Genomic DNA, 26839 nt, shown 5'->3' with positions numbered 1-26839 from the left:
CCAGACACCATAAAACTTGAACTTGCAAAAAAAAAAAATGGCTGGGTGTTCTTTTTTTAAAAAATTCCTAGAGTTGTTTTTAGAAGCGGTAGAAACCTAGATGGAAGTACAAAAAGGTGCAATATGTAAATTCTGCATAATAATTCCCTTTTTGAAGAAAATAAAGGGACGTTTATCCAAACGTGAAGCTACACCTTCTCCCATCCATCATGCATATCTTTGTCGTTCACATGATTAGTTCAGGGCTCATTTTGCTGCCTTTCCATTCAAATGTTTTAATGCAAAAACTGAAAGAGTGCAAGAAAGCATGTAGGTGGAAAGCCATCTGTTGGCAGAACGCAGACAAAGTGTTCATATAGAGCAGACAGGGAGGAGAGCGGAGGAAAATAAACTGTTTAGGACTCTGCCCCCTCATAATGAAAACACTGCAATAAGTACGCCTATACTCCACCATCATTACTGTGTATGGCTGTCACTCAAACACACACACGCACACACACCCCCACACACACTGAGCTGACCTTTCCAGTAAAAAAATGAATGCATAAAACTAAAATTTGCAAATGACAAATCTGCATTTCGACCCTCCGGGTTTCCCCTGAGGTGGGCTTCAGAGAGTCAAATGAGGGCACTTTGTTTTAATGTGCAGCCCCTGGGAGGCGCACGCACACACGCACACACCCACACACACACACGTTAGCATACAAGTAAGAAGATTTAAATTTCAACTAGACCAGAGATTTCTGTAAAGGAAAAAAAAGGCATTCCAGTTCCTTTTCAGAGAACGGAGGAGGAAAGCGATGATAGAGAGCTGGAGGAAGAGAGGAGAGGGGAGGAAACCCCTGTGGCACGCCGAGACGAATGGAGGAAGACTGGGAGGACGAAGGAGGGGGAGCAGAGGGAGCTGCAACAGTTTAACCTTCGACCAGGGAGTTAGCTTCTGGAATCACAAAGCAGGTCAGCTTTTACACAAACGAGTCTGAACTACGTTCTGAATCTGCCAGCAGAGCTTAGCACAGAAAACCAACAAGATCTCTACCCTGTATAAGATTTTCAAATTAGTCGCTAGATAATTATAAATACATTTTTTGTTTTTAGTAAGTGAAATATTGCCAAGCTGATGGCATGATATTTCCTGTGTTATCCAGTTTTCACTCAAACCGTTTATTTTTAAACCGTTATACAAAACCTGAAACTGCTGCTGCGCAAGTTACTCAGCAGGTTGTTGCCACTAAACTAACTTAACAGGCTAAGAGACGTCGAGTGTTCCTAGCCTTTCCTCTTTTCTGTACAAAATAATTCTTAGATAATGAGATTTTACGTCCGATCTCTCCCAACTCAACATTTACACTCGCACGTGAAAATGCCTGAAAACAGATGCACAATTATACATACATACATCTTTGAACAGCAGTAGTAGAGCCTCCTGCACAACCAACAAGAATGCACCAAGTGGTTTCTGAATGGTGAGTCAATAACAAAACACTTGTCTTTTGCAGCAGCCACTAAACAGTGCATGCAGCGGAAAAACCAGCTGACCAAAAGTGCTGGAGTTCCACTTGGGTTGCTAGGTAACAGGCTCAGCTCGGCCGGGGTTCCTAGGTAACGGCACAGTGCCCAATAAATGTGACGTTACATTCGGAAGGTTTTTGAAACGGACAATTTTATAAAACACCAAAAAACATGAACATCCAAGATGTCATTAAAAACTAAACTGATTCTTGGAAATCAGTCCAACATTTTAGATTTGAGGAGCAGAGAGAAACAGAAATACCTCCAAATAAACCTGAAACTGCTTCGTTTTCCAAAAGACCTTCAGCTCCTCTTGACGAGATTTGACAGACAAGGTGCAGGAGTGTGTTCATCCCTCCGCAGCGCGAGTGTGTGTGGGAGTGTGTGAGCAGGAGGGGAGGAGGGTCAGGCATTCGGCCTGTTAAGCATCTGTCATTAAACAGTGTAAGTTGTGTGTCTTTCATGGTACACTGCTTTCACTCCATCAGCTCTCACTGTTTTCCGCAACCAGGTCAGTGCACAAGTTCAGACAAAAAGGTTCAAACCAGCAACTTATCCTCTGAATCTGGATCTAAATCCTAAACATTCCCACATATTTAGTTACGTTTCACCTGATGAGGAAATAAAACAGTGAAGCTGAAACAAGTTAGTTTTTTCTCTCCAAATTTAGCTTTTAAATGCAAGGATTTGGTGCATCATTTTTTGGTTTTGCCTCGCAACAATTAAAAGATTTGTCAAAAATACTTTGAATCAATATTTACTTAGTAAATTATCTAAATCATCATTTAATTCTTATTCAGGAAAAAAAAAAAACACAAGGAGAAACCGATGTGAAGTTTTTCATTATTTTGTCAACTAACGCTCTATTGTAGCTTTTCTGCAAATTCTCACTCCTAATTTTAAAAATCCTTGAATATTTAAATAAACCATCAGAGAGCCTCATGTTTGGCTTATTGTTCTTTGTTACTCCAACTAACATAAAAAATCATTCAACACAACAACTATTTACACTTTAAATGTAAATATTTTCCACTCACAACCCAATGAAAGTAATTTAGGGTCTAATTTAAAAAAAACCTTTAAATAAGAAACAATAACAATAATTTTTTTGTTTTAAATTTTGCATATTCAAATCAAAAATGTCTAGAGACTTAATATGAACCTGCTGCATTTCTACAACCGCTAAGAAAAACTACAAAAACAATTCTGATTACTTCAGTGGTAAAAAGTTATAACTTAGTTTGTATTTCTGCAGATTTCTTCACATTAATGTGTAAAAGCAGAGAATATAGCTGCAGCATTAAGCTAGTGATGAGGCTAATAACATGAAACTGCCAGTGCAGCAGTGGCCCATTTACACCAACTCTAAAAATAGGTTGCAGTCCAGCCAAAACATTATGACCAGCTGGTTAATTTTAAAAGAACTCCACCAGGGTGTTAGCAACTGAGACAAAAAAATGAGGATTAATTGTAATCTATATCGCAATTTAAATATTTTCCATAAATATGATGCATTTGCATGAAATGATGAATCCTAATAACTGGCACAGGAGTGAGAATTTATTTCATACATGCTGCATTGATTTCTTTTTGTCTTGCACACATGTTTGTAACCGATTCCAACAGAAACATTTGAGCCAAAAAACCTTTTAGAGCCGAAACGGGGCCGTGTTTTTAACTTGTTACAGCCAAAGAAAAGCCACAACGATGGCATTAGAACGCAATCAGTGCCTGTCGGCTGATTTATTCAGGCGGGACTGCAACATAACCCATCCTGAAATGTTCTCATTTGGAGTTAAAAGCAAACTGCAGTCATAAGCAAAAGGCCAAATTTCCTACACACACCTAAGGCCATCCATCATGACGGTCGCAGACTAAATGCCACCTAGTTTTTCATGACTCAGAGCAGATCTGTGATTAGAGGAGAGCCGGAAACGCAGCAGTAGAGTGGATCGCTGCAGCGTTTATCCAACAGCTGGAAAAAAAATTTATTCAAACATTTTCAAGCACTTTCAAGGGAAGTTTTCAAACTTTTCCAGCACCAACATTTTGGAGATAAAACATCACAAATTCAGTAAAATAAAGACAATTATATCATGTTATTTTATTTATATTATTAATGTCTTGTGAAAATATTCTCCATCAGCAACAACGTAATTTAAAATATAACAAAATTTTATATTTTGAAATGTCTCACACTCACATGCCAACACACACACACACACACACACATCTGTCAAAACACTAATCTAACAAAAAAACTAAAAACAAATTCAGATTCAAAAATACTTCACTGATCCCAAAGGTAAATTAAATGTTGTTAAACTCATTACTTCAGATTCTGCAAAGCGTTATTGTAGATGGCTGTTGGCAGGAAAGATCTCCTGTAGCAGTCTGTGTTACAGTGCATCTGAAGAAGCCTCTGACTGAAGATACTCATAACTTGAGAATCACAAACCAATAAGTCATTAGTTGCATTTCCAATGACAATATAATAGAGCAAATTGGAATCATAAAAATAAATGTTCTTAATGGAAACATACATTTTGATTTTAATAAGTTTTTGTGCTAAAATGAGGAGGTTTTTCAGCTGTATCAAAATTAGTATATTTCGCAAAACTGCAATGGAAACACTTTTTCGCATCACCAGCCGCAGCCGGATGTTACTGCTGGAGAAAAAGATTAAGGCCACGGCAGGAAGTGGCTGCTTGATTTGTAATGACATATCGTGTGAACCAACTTATTCACATTTTTATTGCGATTCTTATTTAACGGAAACCCCACAATGGCGAAATTGTGTTTTTTTGATTTATTGTGACAGGCAGTGTAGGATTTTAACCCTCCTGTTATGTTCGTTTCTAGGGTACAGCAAAAATGTTCGTGGGTCAATTTGACCCAGGGAGTGTTTAATCATGCAATAGTGTCAGAAACCAAAAAATTCCTCCAAAACATTTTTGTATCTGATTATTAACTCCAATACTAACCATTTCAATCAATATTTGTGCAATGATGTTTTATTATTTCTCAGAAATTAAGGATCAATGACGACAACCTGCTCATTTACTCATTTGGACATAAAAAATGGAATTTAGATTTTTAATGTCCACTGAAAAAAACCTAGACACAAAAAAACAATAATTTCCTTGAAGTTGACCTTTGGTAAATTATTTTATATTATACTTTTTTTTTTTTACCAAAGGGTGATCTTTATAATTGAACTTGAGACACACATACTGTTCTGGGTCAAATTGACCCGCTGATTAAAATCAAGATAAATGAGTCATGCAGAGAGTATTTATGTTTTCATCCACTTCTGCTGAGTGTCACTCAGAGTGGGTGGAGTTTGTCCACAGGAACAGAAAAGATTCCCGTCAAAGGTTGTGTGAACACCTGCTTTCTCGCAGTTTCCTAGTGAAGTAAAGAGAATAGTGAGAAAGTGGGCTTGTGTGTGTGTGGTTGCGTGTGTTTGTGTGTGAGTGTGTGTGTGGTGAAATATGGTTCATAACTGCAAGGAAACATATAGAATTGGACATTTTAAAATCTTTTTTTGCACTTTAACCTGACTGCCGGGTCAAATTGACCCGAACAGTATCGATGTAAAAAGTAGACCTAGGGTTTGGTACAAATGTGTAACATGAATAAATTTTCAACTTATGTCTAGAGTGCACCTATTAAGACAAATAGAAAACGTTTCATGCAAAAAAAAATGCTTCTATTTTTTTTTTTTAATTTGTAAATTTTAAAACGGGTCAATTTGACCCGGAACATAACAGGAGGGTTAATCAAACATTTGATTGCACTTTATTACAAACACACATACTTTCCAAATTGAAATTCAGGAATTTAGAACGCTGCATCTGCTGGTTGCTGGAAACCCCACCACTGGAGGTCATGGAGGGGTCACGGAGGGGGCTAAGTGAGACCTCACACTGGACAGGCGGGCCGGGGTTCGGGCGGCGCTGGCATATGGGTGTGAAGGAGGCGGGGGAGCGGCCAAGCTGTCCACTCTGCTTCTCCTGAGACGCCCAGCTGTCACAACAGACACTTACCAGCCCTCACACTAAACACCCACAGGGGAGACCGGGGGCATGAAGGGGTATCGGGGGAGGGGGGTAGCATCCTTCCTGTTTCAACCAGAAGCAGAGGAACTGTACGCTCTTCCTCCTGTGCCGGCCCTCCTCCCTACCAACTCTGAAGCCGGGGCGCTAACTTGCTAATTATAGCCGCTAAAGGATGAAGGTCTGACCCAGATTCTTATTTTAGGTCCAGAGTGCAGCGAGAGCAGAGAACCGACCCAAATCAAGGCCGATCAAAGCTTATTATTTACAAGAATTACTTTATCACTGCAAAACACTAAACCCTACTAAGTATTTGTGTGAATATCTTAAAGGGGCAGCATTATGTGTTTTCCAGGCACAATCAAGTAACTATGTTACTAGGCCTGTCATATTAACGATAAATGAGGTTACTGCAATAAATGATAATATTGTTGTTTGAGACCAGGTGCTTTGAACAGCTGAATTTCTCAAAAATGCATGAAAGAATTAAGGCAACACTTCAGGTATGTTTTTGATGAGGGAACAACATTATGACATGATGTAAAGTTAAAATAAGTTGATTTTACGTAATAATAAGCCCCTTTAGTAAGCTTCATATAAAACAAAACTAACTACAGTACTGTCAGTCTTAGAAAAGCAGACGTTGAGCCTCCTGTGCAACCAACAACAATGCAGCAAGTGGTTTCTGGATGGTAAGTCAACAAAACACTTGTCTTGTCCAGCAGCCATTGTACAGCGCATAGAGTAGTAAAACTAAACGTGCTGGAGGTCAGCTTGGGTTGCTAGGTAACGGGACAGTGTTACTCAGCATTTAGGAAGTTTTTGAAACGGCTCGTTTTCACCAAAAACATTAACTTATTGCTAAAAAACTAAATTGTTGTTTTTAGAAACAGCTAAGACCCAAATGGAAGCATAAAAATGAACAAAATTTTTAATTTGCATAATAGGTCCCCTCTAAATTTCCATTAAGAAGAATTCTGTAGACCAAACAAAATTAAAATAGCCCGATTTTGATCAACTTTAAATATTTATTGTCATAAGGAAGCCTCGTTTTGTAATGTAGACATTTTTAACTCACAAAATGAAAAACCAACAGAGTTGTTTGCCTTCAAAAAAGCAGCCAACATCTCCCAGGAGTGCTTTCTTTCTCCACCAAACCATTCCCTCCACAGTGACAAAGAGTCCCAGTACCACCCGTATCACTTAACCTCGTGTCAAAACACAGAAGTAACACAAGCACAGGGAGCAGGTGAAGGTCCTGAGCTCATAAAAAAATGTGCAAGCTGGGAGTAACACCCTGCGCACAGGACAGGCCCTTTACTGGAGGGGTACAGCCGTTTCTGCAGAGCTAGAGCTGGAAACCGGCCAGGTAGAGACAGGAGAAAACACACCTTCACCTCAGGGAGCCACAGAGCAACACGGCAGGGACACGACTCAGCGGTTTGGATTAAGGGATAAAAAGCAGGAGTTGGCTCTTACCACGGCGTCCCGTATATCCGGAATCCCTTTATGGTGACGTCCGAGTCCTGCAGGTACACACAGTTTGTGAGGAGCGACTGGACATTGTCAAAATCCTCCGGTTTGAGTTTGGAGACTGAAGGGAATCTGTAGTAATCCTGCTTGACCAGCTCTGCCATAAAGTCCTTATCGAAGGTCAGTTCGTGGTTCCCGGCGATCACCACCTTGAACTCGTACGGAAGGCCACCTGGAACAGACAAGAGCCGACAAATTGGTAAAAAAACAAACAAACAAACAAACAAAAAAAGTTCATTGTAACAGTCTGTGTAAAATTTGTTCAAATTAGATTTGGTCCAGTTGTATGCAGAATAATGTTTCCCCTTCCCAACATGTTGCTGATTAAAGGTGACCTATTATGCTTCCTTGAACAGGTTAGAAGTTGAAAACATCTTTATGAAATTTTTTTGCACAAAATCATTCGTGGGTAATGACATTTTAGTCTGGTGAGCTCCTTCCAGAATGAGCTGTTTTAAGGCATTCTGTCACTTTAAATCCAAATAAGCTGCTTCTGGTCATGCCCCCCCCCAACTCAATGTTTAGACTCGCACGTGAAAATGGCTGCAAACAGATTCGCAATTATACAACCATACTTCCTTGAAAAGCAAAAGTGGAGCCTCGTGCTCATTGTACATATTGTACATTTATGATCACTACAAGTCAGCTTGTAGCAAATTCCTAGCTGACTAAATGTGCTGGAGCTCAGCTTGGGTTGCTAGGTAACAGGCTTTGCTTTTGGTTGCTAGGTAACTGAATGTGACTTAACAATCAGAAAGTTTTTAAAACACCAAAAACCATAAACTTATCAAAAAATGGCTGGATTGTTTTCTTTAATGCTTGGTTGCTTTTTAGAAGCAATTGAAACCCAAATAAAAATATAAAAATGTGCAAAAAGTAAATTTTTTGCAAAATAGGTTCCCTTCAATGTCAGTCAGTTGGCTGAGGGAAGGAAATTCCCTTCAGTGATTCCCTTTATTTAAAAAAATTTAGAAGTTTCAGTTTGTGAAAAATTTGAAACTTCATGGTTTTGAAACTTCAAGAATAATTATAATCATAACCATTATAACCTAGAGCTCTAGAATATACTGTATATATTGTAAATTTATGATCACTACAAGTCAGCTTGTAGCAAATTCCTAGTAGCTTGTTTCAGTAGCTGGATAATCTGGTTATTATTTGGAGATTTGCTACAAATCCAAAACAGACAGTAAAACTTATTTATCAGACCTCATTCATCCGATCCCGTCTTTTCATGGCTTTTTCTGTGAAATGTAATTTCAAATTGTGGAAAATTCAAAGGCTGGCAGATTTTTTTCATCAAGTGTAACAGGTCCAATGATACTTGACAAAATATTGGCTGGCATCTGCAAAGCAGCCAATCCAGAAGCGGCAATCCTTTTCCTTTACTGTGATTGGCTGAAACCCCATGACTTCAGACAAAGAAGACCATAGATGCTAGGTTCTCCGGTAGTGTTATCTTTGACCGTTTCCTCTGTCAACTTAAGTAGCTCACTTTTTAAAAAAACTTTCTTTAGCATCTTATTTTAGCGGTTATCATGGCTAGCATTCCGAAAGCATCCGTATCCACCCGTATTTCCTAGAGAAAGTAGATTCTTACAGTAGCAAAAAGTTTCTAACAGGCACCTAACATTTTTGGACATAGAATATAAATCGGCTGACAGAAATTAGCAGTTCTCTTTTTAGCCTTCCTGTTATCTGCTTGACACTGTGTTCTCTCTCATTCCTCACTTCAGAATGATGTGATAATTTCTCAACTACAAATAACAAATTTTAGCATTCTATCACAAATATATAGCTCTTCACTGTTTCTAAACCTGCCCTGCATTTTGAATTATCAGGGATATTAGAATGGATTTTAAATTTTAATACATTATAAGACCGATTGTAGATACCATAAAAATAAGCATAAACCTGATGTATAGAAAAAAAATGCTTTGAATTATCAAAATGTGCAGCTTTTATTTGCACATTAACACAGAAACATTTTCTAAAGCATACAGAGATCTGTAAAAAGTCTGTGTATTTTCCACCTGGTGAGCCAGTTTTTACAGAAACACACGTTTGTCCAAATATTTTTCACCTGCTGCTCTCCCCTCGTCCCTCAGCAGCTCCCTGTATACCTAACCCGGAGCACAGATCACGACTGAAACGAAAGCCAGATAATTGGAGAGAAAAATACCTTCAATTCAGACAGTGAAAGAGGTTACAACCACAGCCGACGGTTCAGCTTGACCCCAACAGGCCACCGTCCATCGCTGTAGCTGTCAGGCAACAGGAAGAAAGCATGAACCCGAATCTGAACTAAATAGAAAAGAACATCTATTACAACTCTCATCCCCTCATCTTTCAACTTCTGCTCTGCCCTTTTCTCGCTCCTCTGTCAAGGTGATTTGTCCCGGTTCCCCTCTGCTATCAGGAAACCGACTCACTGCTTTATTCCACCTGACTGAGCACTCAACCAAAGGTTCTGGCCTTCATCACCTTCCCATCACTCCCAGTTTCTCTTTTACCGCTCCAAGCTTCTCTTTTTACTGGCTGTATCAGGGCAAATCAGAGCCGTAAATTATGTTGAGCAATGAGAGAAAAACAGGAATTGCAGAGCAACCCGAGGGATAGCAGCATGTGATAGGGTTATGGCAATATTAGATGACTCTGCTAGTTAATAATTCAACATTTTTCACACAACAAAGATCGCAACTTGTTTTTTGTGTAACCCAACAGCTACAATACTCTCTCACAGTGCTTGGCTCAAATAATAAATAAAGACAAGAGCCAAAACATCCAGAAAAAAGATAAAAACTTATAACACCATTGCAGAGCTCAAACTAAATATATTTAAGGTGATCTATTATGGTTCCTTGAACAAGTTAGGACAGGTTTATGGACTATAAAAATTATGTTCATTACAATATCTTTGCACAAATCATTTCTAGGTAACGAGATTTCAGTCTGGTCAGCTCAGAATGAGCTGTTTTAGGGCGCCTTGTCACTTTAAATCCAAATAAGCTGCTGGCCACGCCCCCAACTCAACATTTAAACTTGTACGTGAAAATGGCTGCAAAGAGATGAACAATTACACAACCACACATCTTTGAAAAGCATAAGAGGAGCCTCCAGCACAACCAACAAGAATGCAGCAAGTGGTTCCTGGAAGACAACAACAAACTTTCGTCTTTTCCAGCAGCCATTGTACATACAGTTTACATGCAGCGATAAAACCAGCTGACCAAACAAGCTGGAGCTCCACCTGGGTTGCTAGGTAACCGGGAAGGAGTTGCTAGGTGAAGTTAGATTCCGAAGGTTTTTGAAACAGCTCATTTTCCAGACACCAAAAAACACGCTGGTGGGTTTTTTTTCTTTTGTTTTTTTTTTAAGTGTTTGGGTCGTTTTTAGAAGCAGTTGAAACCCAAATGGAAGCATAAAAACATCCAAAATGTGAGTTTTAACAACTTTCCTAACTAGGATTGAATTGGAATGAAACTAACAGACTTTGAATCTGATCCCACAGTTTTAACGAGCCACCAGAGAGCGAGCTGAAGCTCTCCACATCCACCATGTCTCTGTGCACAGCCTGCCAGCTGGCTGAAAAAGGGGCTTTCACACTTTCCTCTTCCTTACAAGGAAAAACAAATTCAGGTTTTTGGAAATATGTTCAGTCACAAGAAACATCTAAAGCGGCAATTAAAGGGACTCCACAGATCACTTTTAAAACTCCAGATGGTGACTTATGAACAGCGTTTCTGTTATGCATCAATCAGCTACTTACTCCCTGAGGAGAATAAGATACAACATGAAAGATACTTAAATTTTGCTACAGCTTAATACAAATCTGTGTTTAGGTCTATGTATCAAAGTGAAATTATATGATATAGATTAGAGTCTAAATGGAATAATGTTTTGATATTTTAGCTGCAGTAGGAATAAATCTTTACTTTTATTTAAATAAATGTATTTACACTTTTGGTTTATATTTTTGTATAAATACATTTTTCTAGTATAAAACCAGTTTGTCCTGTTGCGAAAAGCTTCCAAAATTTGATTTAGCATAATTTTAATATCATTTTACTTTTTTAATCGTGTCCTAATGAGCATACTGTTTGAGTCAGTTTTGATCTTTTTTATGGTTTTTTTAAGTATTGCGCACAGAGCCATTCTGAATCGTTATGTTTATATTTACTGTGTTGATGTAAAATTTCCTGTCTGCCAAAAAGCTGACTTACCTCAATGTAGCTAAAATTACCTAATGGTATAAATTAGCTGATTATTTAGGTTTGGCATAACAATCGAAACAAACCGACTAAATGGCAACATAAAAAACACTTTGGCAAGATGAAACTCATGAAATGAGCCACCATACTTTAGAGCAATTTAAAAAAACATATACATTTACATTTTTATGGATTTCTAAACAAGCAGAAGACACACAAAGTGCTCCTTTTCATTGCTGTAAAAAATTATTTTTGCTTTTCATGAGCAGTTTCAAGCTTTACATTCAAACAATTAAAACGATCTTTAAAAACAAGCAGGAAACTGGTTCTGGTACCGTCGAACAATAAAATATTACGTTTTGCATGTAGGCAGGTGATTTAATGTGAAGCCTGGTTTCAGACAAAACAGAAGACACTGTTCTAAGATTAAGTTATTTACATATTTTCTGATTATTTTGTATTAAAATCCACCCCCAGAGTCGAGTTTGACTGGCAGGAAGATATTTATTTCATAATTTGCTGCTTTGCTCCTTTGTGCCATATGGCTGTGGTCAGTAATAACAAAAGGTTATGATGAAAGCCAAGAGGGCAAATTGAATAAAATGCTCAATAAAGAGTGCAATAAAACCTAAATGTTGAGTAAAAACTGAATTGATTTACCATGACATGTGAACAAAAACAGAGGAGAGCGCGCCGCTTTATTCTGCAGGTGGTCAAATTGAACAAAAAATCCCAGAAAAAGAGAAATAATTCCACATAAAAACACACGGGGTCAATAAATATCAGATCCAGCACATACAAGTTCGCTGGGAATGAAAGTCTAACGGCTCCCCGGTCTACGGGTTTCATTTCTGCTCCTCTAAATTAGTTCTTGTTGCATCTGAGGATCATAAATTCCAGTTAAATGAAAACGCAGAGCCACAACACACTAACTGAATCAGATGGCCATTTCCACACCAACACACACACACACACACGAGCCAAAACTGCATCATTTCCTCTGCCACCACCATCTCCATCATTCCACTGGGAATTTCTACAAATCTTTATCACTGCCTTGGAGTTTTGATGGAGTGATGCACCTGCAAAGTGAAACACAAAAGAAAAAGAGGAAAAACTCTGCAGAGCATGAACTTGTAAAATGTTTTGTCACATTGAGAGCAAAAAGACATCTGAGCATTTAAAAAGTTTTATTGTCAGCGCAAACCTAAAAATACTCCGAGTTAAAAAAGATTGACATATTCTATTTGACGTTAAAGAGGTGACAATCTCAGAAAATTAATCTGTCGTCTCTCCTCACACATCTTCAGATTAATCCTGGAGGAAATGTGACAAAAACAAATCAAATAAGGGGTTTAAATTTAGATCAAAAGCAGGGGAAAAAAAACACTCCATTAAGGTGTCAAAAACCTGGACCTGGAGTTAATTTTCTACTTTAGCAAAAACAAGCCAAATTTACATCAAATCTGAAGCTGTAAAACAAATTTAAGGCAGAAAAAAAAGTAAACTCGGGCTGTAACGATGCAAAAAGGCATTTGTTTTAACGCAACATCACAGAGATGAAAGAGATACGTCGGTTAGAGAATGAAACCAGATCAGAGCCAGAGCTGCATTATCAGATAAGCCGGGTCACAGGAAGCTTACTCCTGCACATCGATCTCCGATGATCTCCTCCGAGAGGCCGAGCGGGAGTCAATCCTTCAGACAAACGGACCGCAGGAGCACAAGAGCTACAGAAACGCTCCACATCTACAAACCCAACGCCAGCACACTGAGCCTTTTCAGGTACTTCACTGGAAATTCCTCTTTCCTGCAGAAAATCCAAGAGATTTGGGTAAATACTGCGAGACTCAAAAGATTTTTACTGGACTACAAATTAAAATATCAAATTTCTGGTTTTTATCCTTTTTTCTCGCTTTCTTTTCAAAAAGTGTTTTTTATTTCTGTGAGTTGAATGATAGGAGAATCGTTCAGTTGTTTAATAATGAGAAAATAGTGATAATATAAGCAGAATAAAGACAGAGGAACGTCGTAAAATTACAAGAAGTCGCTTTAATGAGAAGAAAGCTTCAAGTTATCAAGACCTTAAATTCCTGCTGATGTGTTTAAAGATAAAATATTTCCTTACTTGTAAAACTGATAACAAGATGCTCAACATTCGTCATTTTAATTTGTTGTTACTTTTTATGTAGGAGTTCTTTGGAAATAATCAATTTATTCTCATAATATTATGACTTTAATCTAATATTCTGACTTTATTCTTGTAATACTGTGAATTTAGGATCATGAGATAACAAGAATATTCTTCTAATGTGATTTTATTTAAAATATTATGACTTTATTCTTGTTACATTATGATTTTCTTGCTATAAAAAAATAAAAAGTCTTAGCCTTCACATCACTGGCTTCTTTTCCTAACTAAATAAAAGTATTTAATGTAGGGAGTGGTTTTAGACACAAATGGGTTTAAATACATGTAGAGAGAAAGGCATACATTTTATTAAATTACATCAAATTTCAGCAAAAATAGCACAAAACAAAAATCTTAAATTCAAAATTTTTATAGGCTTCACCTTATTTTTCTGGAGTTTGAATAGGCCACTCTAAAATCCACCTTTTCATTCTCCTTGAATATTTCTGTGAAGTGTTTTGGTTTGGCAATAAAACCCACCAGTTAGATGTGTGTTTCAGACGCTTTAGTTTGCTGGTTTCGCACGTTTTAAAGATCTGGATGTGAATACCTGGAAATCTCAGAATCAAACGCTGCCCTCCTGTCTGGTCCGAATGTTTTCTGTATTCATCAGAAATGAAAGAAAGCAGCCTGTAGTTTCAGAGGAAACTCTGGTCTTCTGTGCCCCGCTGCATCCATCATTCAGTTCCTGAATGACTAAAATATTTAACTTCTGCAAGAATTTAAAATGTCAACAGGAATACAAAATATTTAACTCAATCTTTGGAGTCAGAATAATACAACAGTGTATTAGGGCCACTGTAGATAGGAAAAAAGCTGCAGTAAATTTGCACACAAAAAAAATCATCGGAATTTTGAGATTGATCTCAGGATTTTTTTAGAACAAGAACATTTCTGAATTTTCAACTTTTGAAACTGAGAAGGTTCAAATTTTTTTCTAGAAAATTCCTCAGATTAATGTAAAAAGTTCTGAGATTTTTCAAGCACATCTCCAACTTTTTCTAGAAATTTTCTGAAATTAATCTCAAATTCTTTTTTTGTAGAAAATTCTCAACTTTTCAAACTGATTTTTTTTTTTTTACTTTTCTCTAGAAGTGTTCTGAGATCAAACATTTGAGTTTTTTCTAGCAAATTTTCAATTTTTTAAACTCAGAAATGCCCCCATTCTTTTCTAGAAAATTTCTGAAATTAATCTCAAAATCTCTGATTTTTCGGCAGAAATGTACTCCCTCTTTTCCCATCTCCAATGGACCCAATATGCCGCCGTAGACTGCAACAGAAGAGGATCAGATGAAAAAAAATACTTTCATTTTTAACCCCACATGAACCTTTTCCATTGTTCCTTTAGGGTTTAAATGAAACTCATGTTATCGGACAATAATTAACCCAAATATCCACTTTGCTGCCATCCTATATGGGAAAAAACAAACAACTACTATTTTTAAATTAAATATAATCAACTAAATACAAATATATTTCTTCTCCGTCTCTTGACCTACTTCTTCATTTCTTCACTCAACAAGAGAACAACCAAACCAGCCGCAATGAATGTAAATAAAAAGCTTTCCAATACATTATCTTAACAAGAACCAGTGTGTTTTCAGAGCAAACAGCAACAAAGTAAAAAGAAAAGACATAAATGACATCCTTTTACTTTAAATGATGCAAGAAACACACGAGTCCTCCAAAGATTACAAATGTGTAAAATCATGAAGATGTTTGTTTTGTTTCAACTTCCAACAGTCCAACAGAATACGCTGAGGTTTCTAAATATTAAGCAATTATTAACTTAAAACCAGCAGCTCATATATTTTGCTAAAAAGTTCCTTGTAAGTTAGTTTTGTCTTATTTTAGGTATAATGAGACATATGCTCTAGAAACTAGACTAAAATACTTGGTAAAACTTTGTGTTTTTGCAGTGTAGGAGGGATGTGAGGAGTTTCTGGATTTTAACAGCATTTTATTTATTTTTTCTTCCGTTTCTGTCATAAAAGTAGGTCAGTGTCACCAGTGAGACTGCTGCGAACGCTCTGAAGAGTTTTTAGAGGGAAACTTTCACAGCGACCCTAAAACTCAACAGGGTGCATCACTTTGATACAGATGAAATACTTTTTATTTTTTAATTCAATGCTGGTAGCAGCTGCTGGTTTTATTTCTGATGTCAGTAACATTGAGAGGTCCTGAAAACGGACCCAAATGTCCACTTTGCTGCCATCAAATGTGGAAAAGAAAACAACTACTATCTTTAAATTAAATAGTAAATTTAAATTAAGTAATAAATTAGTAACATTGTGTAGAAGAATCTTAACATGAATCAGTTTTATATATTTAACATCATCAGCCACCATGTTTGTATTCTTCTGTTATATAAATTAAACACTGTTCTGTATTTTGTAAGCTCGAATGTCTTGATTATTAAAGGTCTGGGTCACATGTTCATGTCTAAGTTTAAGTATTTACTGTAAATTTACAGTACAGACTAAGTTAGATGATTTCCACAGAGTGTCAGGTTAATTTGATTCATTTGCACTGCAAAAACACAGAATCGTACCAAGAATTTTTGGCCTAATTTCTAATCCACATTTCAGTTCACTTGAAATAAGAAAAACTAACTTACAAATAACTTTTCAGCAAAATGTAGGCGCTTGTTTTAGGTAAATAATTCCTTAATATTGATGAAAAAGTTCTTGTTCCACTGAAATCAATTCACTTTTAACTAGAACTTTTTCATAAATATAAAGGAATTAGTTACTTAAATCAAGCTCTTATATTTTGCTGAAAAGTTACTTGTAAATAATTTTTATTTTATTTTAAGTGTAATAAGATATTTTTGCTAGAAACCAGACAGAAATAATTGGTAAGATTTTGTGTTTTTAACTTAAGTCGCTACAACCCAGAGGAGGAACTGAATGCCTCACACATTTCCCACCCACAGCATGGGGACAGGGGGAGAGGTCAAAGGTTAACTGAAGCAGGGTGCAAAGGTCGGCCGGGTTAAACTGGACACTTCAGCTGACCAGCTGGGTGAGTCAACAGGGAAAGGAGATCTTGTGTGGTCTGGCTACCAGTAAGACTCGCAAAGCGTCTCACGCCTGTGACAATGTGTGTGTGTGTGTCCAGTAACATGGAGGTAAGTGTGTTTGTTGGGCAGTTTCTTACCTAGCCAGTCGTTGAACTTCTTGACCTCAGACGGAAGGCCGAGCTCTGTGAAGTCGCCCATGTGGAGCAGAACGTCGCCGTAGGGCATCTGGATGCCATCTGTACGCGAGTGTGTGTCGGAAACACACACGAACCTGGTGTGTCCCGCCGGCTTGGGAGTGTCGTAAGGAATGGGGTCTACCCTGAGGGGACAGGCAGGGAAAACGGGTTTAGAAAAGACCCAGGACAGCAGGACCAAAATAAATCTGACCCATTACGCAAAACTCATATTCTGCACATTTTTGTACTTCCATTTGGGTTTCTGCTGCCTCTAAAAACAACCCAGCTGTTTTTTTGGGCAACAAGTTAATGTGTTTTGGTGTCTGGAAAATGAGCCGTTTCCTATACCTCCAGAATCTTAAGTCACATTCCATGGGCATTACCCGTTACCTAGCAACCCCAGAAGAGCTCCACCCGTTACCTAGCAACCCCAGCAGAGCTCCGCCAGTCACCCAATTTTTGTATAATCCATAAATCTACTCTAACCTACTTTATGTCAGGAACCTGAGATGGATCAGATACCAAACAAAACCCAAAAAGAGATATACATTTTTATATGCATTTGAAACAGAATAAAGGAAGTTCACCTCTGCTTTTAATATTAGTTATAATATGGGAAAAGTTGTCTTGTTCCACAGCCAGACTATTTCATTTACAACTAGAACTTTTTCATCAATGTTAAGCAATTATTGACAAGATCCTATTTCTTGCTGAAAAGCTACATACAAGTTATTTTCTTATTTTAAGTGAACTAAGGCACAAGAACTAGCACAAGATACTAGATTAAAAAAAATTGGTTAGACTTTGCAGTGCACTGGATGGAAAAATGGAATGAACAGAGGAAGGGACCAATAAATGGGAAATTGGAAAGGATGGAAAGATGGATGGATGAATAGAAAATCTAAACTTCGCAATCCAGTTTTCTTTCCATTGTTATCCAGAAAAATTCTCTGATCCAATTCTAGATTTCACACAACAATCAGATTTAGACCGGCTACTACTACAGGACTCAGTTAAAAGCTAGAAAATTACTGAAATTGTTTACAAAACTGTTGATTTATAATGTATTTTGCTACGAAAAAAAACATCAAATTTGATTCATGATTGAATTCATGATTTGATGCGTTTTTGCAATGTTTTGCTTATTTTCTTTTTATTTCTGCTCATTTTAATGGTTTCATTTTCCCCCTCAACAATGATGGCTTTGGCTGCTGCTACAATTAGGACAGACGTGGATTTAAACAGCACAATGCAGAAAAAACTAACAATTTGTCGAGCAAAAATAACATCTTGGAGACCAAAATCCATTTCAAGAAAAATAAAAGACATTTCAGCCACTAATTTGGCTGATTAGTATTCACAAGAAGGGCCATGCTTTTAATTTTTCCCTGGCATAAAATTGGCAAAACAGACAGTGAATCAAAGCATGGGGTGTACTTTCAATCCATTATCTGAAGAAAAAAGAAAAAACTCAAGTCTGTGCTAAAAAAAGGTTTTTTATGGAGTCTTTTTTTTGTTTGCAGAAGAAAAAAGGCGAAGAAACCCCTGCACTGTTTCAGGCTGAAAGCAGAGAGAGAGAAAGAGGGAAAAAATCATCTCGTCTGTAATTGAAGTCTACAACGTGCAATCCTCCAGCACTCTGCCTCTACGCCATTATTTCATTAGAAGGGATGTCACTCTGCCGACAGAAATCAGACACAAAATCAACCCTGCAATCTCACACAAACACACACCGAGTTAACGCTAATGTGCGCCGAAGATGGCACAAAAACAAGCAGATGAAATCCAAAAGGCTTCAGACGCAGGGAGGCCATTAACGGAGAGAAAATAAGAGACATTTCCTACAGGAAAACACATCTTACATCCAGAGACAAGATTGCAGTGGAAACTTAATTCTGGACCCAATTTTCACATTTCTGTGACATTTAGTGGACAGCATCGTACATGGTAGGGAAGAGTGGGGTTAAAAAATAAAATATATAATTTTTTTCATAACAGACCTGATTTTAATCTTTTTTTTTTTTTTTTTTAAAGAAAGGACTCCAGTCCAGTCATTTCTTCTGTGCATGTCAGGCTTAATTACTTTTTAACAAATTTTAGCCTGGCCCTAATATTACGTCACAGTTAACCTGAATTCAAAGTCCAAATAAATGGAAGCTGTAAAACATGCTTTTCAAACAAGATGGCCGCCCTGGAAGCGCTGACATCACTCTGAACAACAGAAACCAAAAGAGGATTGGTGGGGAAATAAATACAAATTTTTCCAAATTTAAAATGTCAAAAACCAAAAATCTGATTAATAAAATCTATTTATTGCTCAGCTTGGTAGCTAGGCAACGGGCTGGATTTTGCTGGAGTTGCTAGGTAACCCCAGCAGTCCCTGCTGACGTGACGTCACATTCAGGCGGTCTTTGAAACGGCTTGTTTTCCAGACACCATAAAACATTAACTTATGGCCAAAAAACGTCTGGATGAATTTTTAAGCATTGGGCTTCAAAGCAGTTTAGATACAAACTGAAGTACAACAATGTGGAGAATGTGAATTTTTAATGCAATTTCAAATCATGATCAATAACCACGTCTTACTACTGGTGTGAACCACAAAGAAGAAGACAACAGGAAGTGGTATTATTCATGTGTGATTTTAATTTAATTTCTTATTTAATGGAAACACCGCAAATGTGAAATTGTGTTTTTTCAAAAACGTTTTGCGCACACTTGTAATACAAACTGTGTTACAAGCTAGTACGGTGGCTGGAAGTTAAATTAACCTAAATGAAAACCGGCAGCCATCCATCTGCTTCAAATTAAGGTTTGCACATGATAAATACGTAGCATAATGTTTAAAAAGGCAAGTCTCCTGTATCCATTTTGCATATTTTCTCCATCCACATTCTGCATTCACACCAAGTCTTCTTGTTTTACACTCCTAAGGAACATCTTTGCTTTGTTCTCACACACTGCTACAGAGCAGGCATGCAAGGCATATTAGGCAAACTGGAAAATGGAGAACTAGCAGCAGAGATAATGATATTTACTACTGACAATCTGCAGTAAACAGGCCCTGCGCTCGTACGTGCACGCTTGCATTACTCTGAGCCAAGCGGAGTGGCGCATACGTTGCAGCGAGGCTGCTGATTAGATTTGGTGCTGTGAGGTTCCTGGACGCCGCGCGGCTTTAAAGGATTCAACAGAACCGCATGGGACAAAAAAACGGGCGCATATCTCATATACACACAAATACACACATGCATATTAAAACAAAGGCAGGAGAAAGACAAGCTCCTTCTCTTTTCCTTTGAGATTTAATCCACCCGGAGAATGTAAGTAAATACCAGCAGCCCCTATCAATTAGAGCAAGCAGAGGCCAAGAAACCTTCATGATGGTAATGCATTGGTCTCTCTCACACGCAACGCTAAGACACAGAGAGCCCAGTCTTTCCTGTTAACATACGACTGTAACAACCCAGAGCTTCATTGGAAATGTATATAGGAGTTCAGGAGTTCAGCGCTGCAGCAGAGGCCTCTGATCTTTTGTAAACGGAGACAGTGAAAATGAAAAAGTCCTGTGATCCAGCAGCAGGTAAAAGAATATCCCCCAGTGACAGACGGAGCTGCGTTAGCATGACGGTTCGCGTTAACGTGTCTGAGGAAAGCCTGCAGAGCGAAGAGACGATGTGGAGGGGGGCAAACTCTGAAACTCTGCAATCCACCGTGACGCTGCAGCAGACACACAGCAGAGCGCTGTGGTTGCAGAAGTATCTGCTTGAAGTAGAAAGACATGGCTTTTCATCGTCTAGCCATGGAACATGGGGGCATAAACTTCTGCTCACCTCTGGCTGGAACGACACGGACTCGGCGTTTTAGAGCAACTTAAATTAGGAAAGCTACTCCAACTTTACCCAAACTTTCACCGCCGTTATCCCTCCAGTTTATCCCAGAGGTTTCTTAACCCTGGTCCAAATGTCCTGCATGTTGCAGGGGTTTTCCTGCTGACAAACACCCGACTTGAACCAGATTTACTAGGCAAACACTGCAAAACACAAAATCTTACCAAGTAGTTTTGTTCTAGTTTCTATTGCCATTATCTTAGTACACTTGAAATAATACAAAACTTACTTACAAGTAACTTTACAGCAAGATATTGGAGCTTGTTTTAAGTAAATAACTTCTTTATATGTTTGGAAAAGTACTAGTTTCACTGGCAGATTATTTCACTTATAACACGGGGAAAATGTCTTGCTATAAGTGAAATAATCAGTCGACTAGTACTTTTTCATCAATAATAAGAAATTATTGACTTAGATCAAACTCCTATATCTTGCCGAATAGTTACTTGCAAGTTAGTTTTTCTTATTTCAAGTGTACTAAGATATTTGCACTAGAAACTAGGCCAAAAATAGTTGGAAAGATTTTGTGTTTTTTCAGTGAAATTAAAATTTTTTATGTTTTTATAATTCCATTTTTGTTTCTAAAAGCAGTCCAAATGTTTACCAAAAAATTAAATAAAAATCACACATACATTTTTACACTGAGTGCTTTTTGGTGTCTGGAAAATGAGCTGTTTCAAAACCCCCCGGAATGTAACGTCACAGGTCAGCAGGCCCAGCCCCGTTACCTAGCAACCCGAGCCCGTTACCTAGCAACCCAAGCAGTATTCAACATTCTACAGCAGGGACAAGGTAAACTAAAATATAACAAAATTAATGTTTTGAAATGTCTTTCTTACAAAAGAATTTTAACAAAAACGTTCTTGCTAAGTTTTACGGCATTTAGCAAATAGAAACAATAATTGTGTTAATTTTAACTAATCTAAAACAATAGAAATTGAGTGTGATTAACTTCATATAGTAAGAACAAAATTCTGTATATGCATTTTTATTATCTCTACATATCTGGTTTCAACTGTAAACAACACGGTCCAAGTATAGGCACTTTGACTGTTAATAATTTTCAATGACTATACAGAAACTAAGCACTTTCCAAACCTTGAAAAAACATAATTGAAATTGAAGCATTTTTGAGAATTTCAAGCACCTGTATGAACCCTGAATATATAAAGATGACAAAACAGAGGTCCAAATAAAGCACCTTTCCTCTTACTGCATGGAAAAGATTCCAAAACAAAGAATAATTTTCTAAATGTTGCTGAATGTTGTACAGGGATTTTAAATGGGAGTGTGTTATCGCCAGAGACTAAAATGAAGCTGTTTTCAATGAAAAACACCACTGTTAAGCACGGTAGAGGTCCCATGTTGCTATGGGTGTGTTTCTCTTTAAGAGGCCCAGAAAAATGAGTATCAAAATTTTTTAAAAAGCAGTTATATCAATGAAACGATTGGAATTTAAATCTTCAATAAGAGAAATTGAAAAGTAAATGCAGAATTTATTATTACATATGATAGATTTGCAAAAGTTCTTGCTCAAGAATTGATAGAAACCAAAGTACAACGTTATCGAGTGGCAGAACAGTTACTGTTTGCATGCCTTCTTTTAAAAGTAGACTTAATAATGGCAGACGAGGTAAAGTTCAGCCTGTGAGAGACCGCAGGAGGGACGGAGGATTGCTCTCTGATGTCTGCAGGAGGAGATTTCATTTGACTGAGCACACTTGGCTCCACGGCCTTTTAGAAAAACACACGAGAAAATAGGGTCAGAGGTCAGCCGCAGCTCGCTCCCTCAAAAGCTGAACACTAAACTCACGCTGCAGATAAGAAAGTTGTTGTTTCTGGCCGCTGAAGCTCATTTCCAAGAATGATGATACATCTCTATGTTTCAAAGATGAAATTTCTGTTCAAAGTTTATGCAAAAGTGTCTCCAAGCAAGCTGTGCATCACATTCATATCTATCTGGATTAACGGATCGATGTTTCTGTCTGCTTTGCTGTAAAAACCTCCAGCTAGTAGACAAGCAGATAATTCAATATTTCTGCTTAATCTTCCACATGCGGATAGAAGAACCTAACTTGTCGCAGATGTTCCCAGGAGCTTGCTTTAAAAGAAATTATATTCAAGATAGCAGCCATTTTTCCAAGATGAATGCCTTGGTTGTCAAGGAAAATATATTTTTGACTTTTGGTAACAAAACATGCATAAGTGGATCTACAGAAATAATATTAGCCACTGCTTACAAAAAAGTTAAATTCACTTACCATAACAAGAATCTTAGCTCCACAAAAACAATAAACATATAAAAGAATTAGCAGAAGCCAACAGGAACTGCTAATCAGAAAACAAAATAACGAAACCGCTCAGCATGTCAAAGAATGCATAGACTCCAGATGAAAGCGAACAGAAACTTAATGTTGCATTATTTACTCTAAAATAACCACAAGAATCAAATCTAGTGGTTTTGTTTGAAACAGGAACAGTTGTTGTATAATTGTGACAGGAATCTGTTAAACAAATACATCTTCTCACTCTGTAATAACAAATTGATTTATAATTTTGCACAAACATATTTTCAATCATGACTGAAGCAAAGATTTACATTTCCTGCTTCATTATCAGTATCTGGCCATTTTAGCTCAAGCTGCTCTAACAATAAGGATTAAAAGCTTAAATTTATCATCATGTCTCATTCAGATAATTTGGATCAACAAATGCATGTAATCCAACTATGCTTTTAAACGTTTTTATCGTTTCTGGCAACTGAGCTGAAACAGCTGTTGATGACGCTAATATTGCTACCAAATTGTGGTAATAGTAAAAACACAGAGTTGATTTTCATCAGTTTTACAGCAAACACCTTAAATAAAACAGAATTTATCAGTTTAACTTCTTCATCTTTTGTTGATGGCAGATAAAAGAACCGAAAAAATTTTGTAAAACGGTGCAGAAGTACATCTGTACTTCATCATCTCTGTGAAAACTTAACGCAATTTGACATTTATGTGGTCGGTTTGCTAAAAGAATGAGAAAATGCAAAATCCCAAATTAACCGGAGTCAAAACATTCAATCTTTTTCACAAGGCTGGTTCTGACTTTATCACGTTTTTCAGAAGAAACATCAAAACACAACGTTCCCCCATTTCCTCTGTGTATCCTCAGCATCAGTCCGCCCTCCCCCTCCTCCCACCCTCCAACACACACACACACACACACACACACCCCACACACACACACACGCCAGCGTGCGTGGCTCACTCTTCCAAACTGCAATACCATTTCTCCGAGAGGAGCACACGGAGCGCCTCTCTTATCTTCTGCGTTTCAGCTGTCTGCGCTAATTCAATAAACTTCAGAGGAACAAAATGAACACAGAAATAACAGAGAGAGGGTTGCTGGTGGGGCGAGCAGAGAGAGAGTGAAAGGTGGGAGATGAGAACAAGCAGGAAAATCTGGGGCAAATTGTGATGTAGAGTTATTAGGATAAAAAATAGCTGATTTTTAAATAAATTAGAGCCAGAATTGATTTTCAGGGGTTGTGAAACTGAAAGGCGGTGTTGTGCGGCGGCACCACCCCCCATGCCATCCGTTCAGCTCGTGCATGTCCTCCTCATCCCTTCCCATAATGGCACAGCGCAGCACACACAAAGACTCTGTCGGAATATCAGCACCGGAGGAACCTTCCGGCGCTGCGCTGGGAAATAAATTGCTTCTGTTAATGCCCCTTTCATTATGGCACAGCCCTTAATTGTGCTGCTGACAGTCTGCCTGGCTGCAGGGCTGATGGGAGGAAGGATGAGGCCAAGAGCCGAGCAGCAGCTGAAGGCAGAGAGAATAAAGCGACTCCGTGTTCACCTGGATGGACCAGAGCAGCTGTGATTTCCAGAGAGGCACTCATCAGGATTTTTCTCTCTTTTCTTTTTATTTTGAAAATGCTGATTTTTCCTTTTTTTTTCATTTCCAGGTCTATAAAACGAGCAGCAGATTTTGCTCCAGTTAAAAAAGAAGCGAAAGTATTCAGGCCCCTTTAAATTTTTACACTGTCACTGCAGCCATTTGCTAAAAAAAGTTCATAGTATTTCTCATGAATGAATGTAAACTTAGCATTCCACCTGGACAGAAAAAAATTGAAATATAGAAATGTTTGCACATTTATTACAAAGGAAAAAGTAAAATATCACATGGTCATAAGCATTCGGAGTTAAAAATTTAAAGGTGTCGGAATAATTTCCATACCCATTATAATTATTTATCAAAGCATACTGCTGTCTGATGCATTTAGGCACCAAATACAATAGTGGGACGTTTCAGTTTCAGATGTACCAATACACTTTTTTCACTTCCAAACCTCAGATACAGATATCTGATGTTTAGTATCGGCCAATACCAATCTGATACAAAATTGACTTTAAACATTTCTTCTTTTTTTTATATATGGAGATAAATGTACATAATTACAAATTTATTTAATAACTCTGCATCAGTAGCTTCATATGTTTGGTCAAACATGTAAAAACTTTAATTTGTTCAGTCAGCGCAATTAGGAGAATAACAGTCAATATAAAATCAATGATAAAGAAATTGAAAAAAAAAAGGTCGACTATTTTGGTCAAACATGTAAAAATAAACAGCAACAAACTTCATTCAAATGGTTCAGAAAGTGCAGTTAGGAATAATAAATATAATGTAAAATAAATAAAGCACAACACTGATCAGAGCACAAAGCATAGAACTAGACTGACTAGAACTGCCACTATGGATCGAACACATTGTCACTGATATCCGATATCAAGATCGATACAGATATTAACATCGAATTGGGGCATGTCTGGTTTTAAAGCATTTCATGAAAACAGGGAAGGTTTATATATATATATATTTAAATATATATATATACTGTATATATATATGTACGCACAGGGGTTCCCCTGCCAGGCCACCAAGCTTTATTTGCCCCCCCGCCAGGCTACGCCTTGTTTGTTTATGTTAAATTGTCGTTTTTATCCACCACTAATTGACAGCAAACATGGCTTAAAAAGTATCTTTGATGAAACAGTTGAAGGTGCAATGGCAACATAATATCAGGGAATCTGAGGTCAGGTGTCTCTTTTTTTATCACTTCCTGTCTCTACTTGTTTACACGCCAACAACTTCATCCAATAAAACCACAAGTCATAAATAATCAAAAAACGTTGGACGCTTTCTTTCTCTGAAGTCCAAGGAACAGTGGAGACTAGCCGCGGCTAGATGAGACAGAGTGCTAGCTAGCTAGCATAGATGTTAGCAGATATTAACACCAAACTTTTGTGTATGATGCTATATTTATGCCACTAACCTGAGCTTGCAGTGAGACCAATGTTAGCCCATATATCTTTGTGGATAAAGAATAATGTGAGACGTAGGTTTGTAGACGGACCAGAGTTTGCGTTTTTTGGTCCGATTCACATCTTCCCAAATGAAATAGACTTTCTAGACAACAAACTGGAGTTCAATAAAAGTGGACTAAAGGGCTGGTGTGAATGCACCTTATGTTTCTTCTGACTTGTTGAATAAAAGAAAGAGCAATCTGGAAAAGCTAATGCAGCTGTATATTACACTCAGCATAACTCAACCAACAAAATACTAAGTAAATGAAAAGAAAACACTCTGCAGAAAGATCCCTTTGGGATTACATTTACCCACAAATCTCAGAACTAAGTAAATCATCAATTTTACTGGAGAAGTATAACAGAAAACAAGAATTTACAGAAAAACCTTTAACAAGTGTTAGAGTCTTGGAAAAGCCATCTGTCAGGTCAAACTAAACATGCTTTAAGCTGCACAAATAAAGACTTGTCATGTTGACAAGTTGCAGGCTCAGAGCGCTGTGCTTCTATTACATGTTTGAGGTGGAAGTGACATCATCGGGGACCTATGCCTCGCCTCGCCACGCCGTGCCAGGTTCAAGAGGCTCAGAGGGACAAAATCTCAAAGACATCAAAAGGACTTAATCTTCCATGAAAAAAACAAAACAAAAAAATAAATAAAAAATAGGTCCTGCGTAGTGTCAACCACCACTTAACCCACAACATCACCATCAACTCCATCATCGCAGACCTGCCAGACTCCAGCAGCAGGTCAGAGGGCGGAGAGGGAACTTAATCAAAGGTTCTCCTGTTACAAAATCCCCTCCGCTCCTGCCGACAAGCAGCGGCAGGCCAACAGCAACAAAATAAAAGCTACAAAATGAAAGCAGAGAGCTAAAAACAG

General features: G+C 37.7%; 1 protein-coding gene across 3 annotated transcripts in view; it reads right to left on the bottom strand.

The window, feature by feature from the left end:
• mpped2a (metallophosphoesterase domain containing 2a) overlaps window positions 1-26839 on the bottom strand; it is a 71326-nt gene that overhangs the window by 32551 nt on the left and 11936 nt on the right. For all 3 annotated transcript variants that reach the window (XM_032561121.1, XM_032561123.1, XM_032561122.1), the window contains exons 3-4: window positions 16665-16846; window positions 7050-7275 (exon numbers count right to left, since the gene is read on the bottom strand). In XM_032561121.1, coding sequence (XP_032417012.1) covers window positions 7050-7275; window positions 16665-16846 — 408 coding nt within the window. The remainder of the gene's footprint in view (window positions 1-7049; window positions 7276-16664; window positions 16847-26839) is intronic.

This window comes from Xiphophorus hellerii, chromosome 4, assembly GCF_003331165.1.
Source record: "Xiphophorus hellerii strain 12219 chromosome 4, Xiphophorus_hellerii-4.1, whole genome shotgun sequence".
NCBI classification, from domain to species: Eukaryota; Metazoa; Chordata; class Actinopteri; order Cyprinodontiformes; family Poeciliidae; genus Xiphophorus; species Xiphophorus hellerii.
Note: the sequence above shows the minus strand (reverse complement) of the source record. Positions and strands in the feature narration are given on the sequence as shown.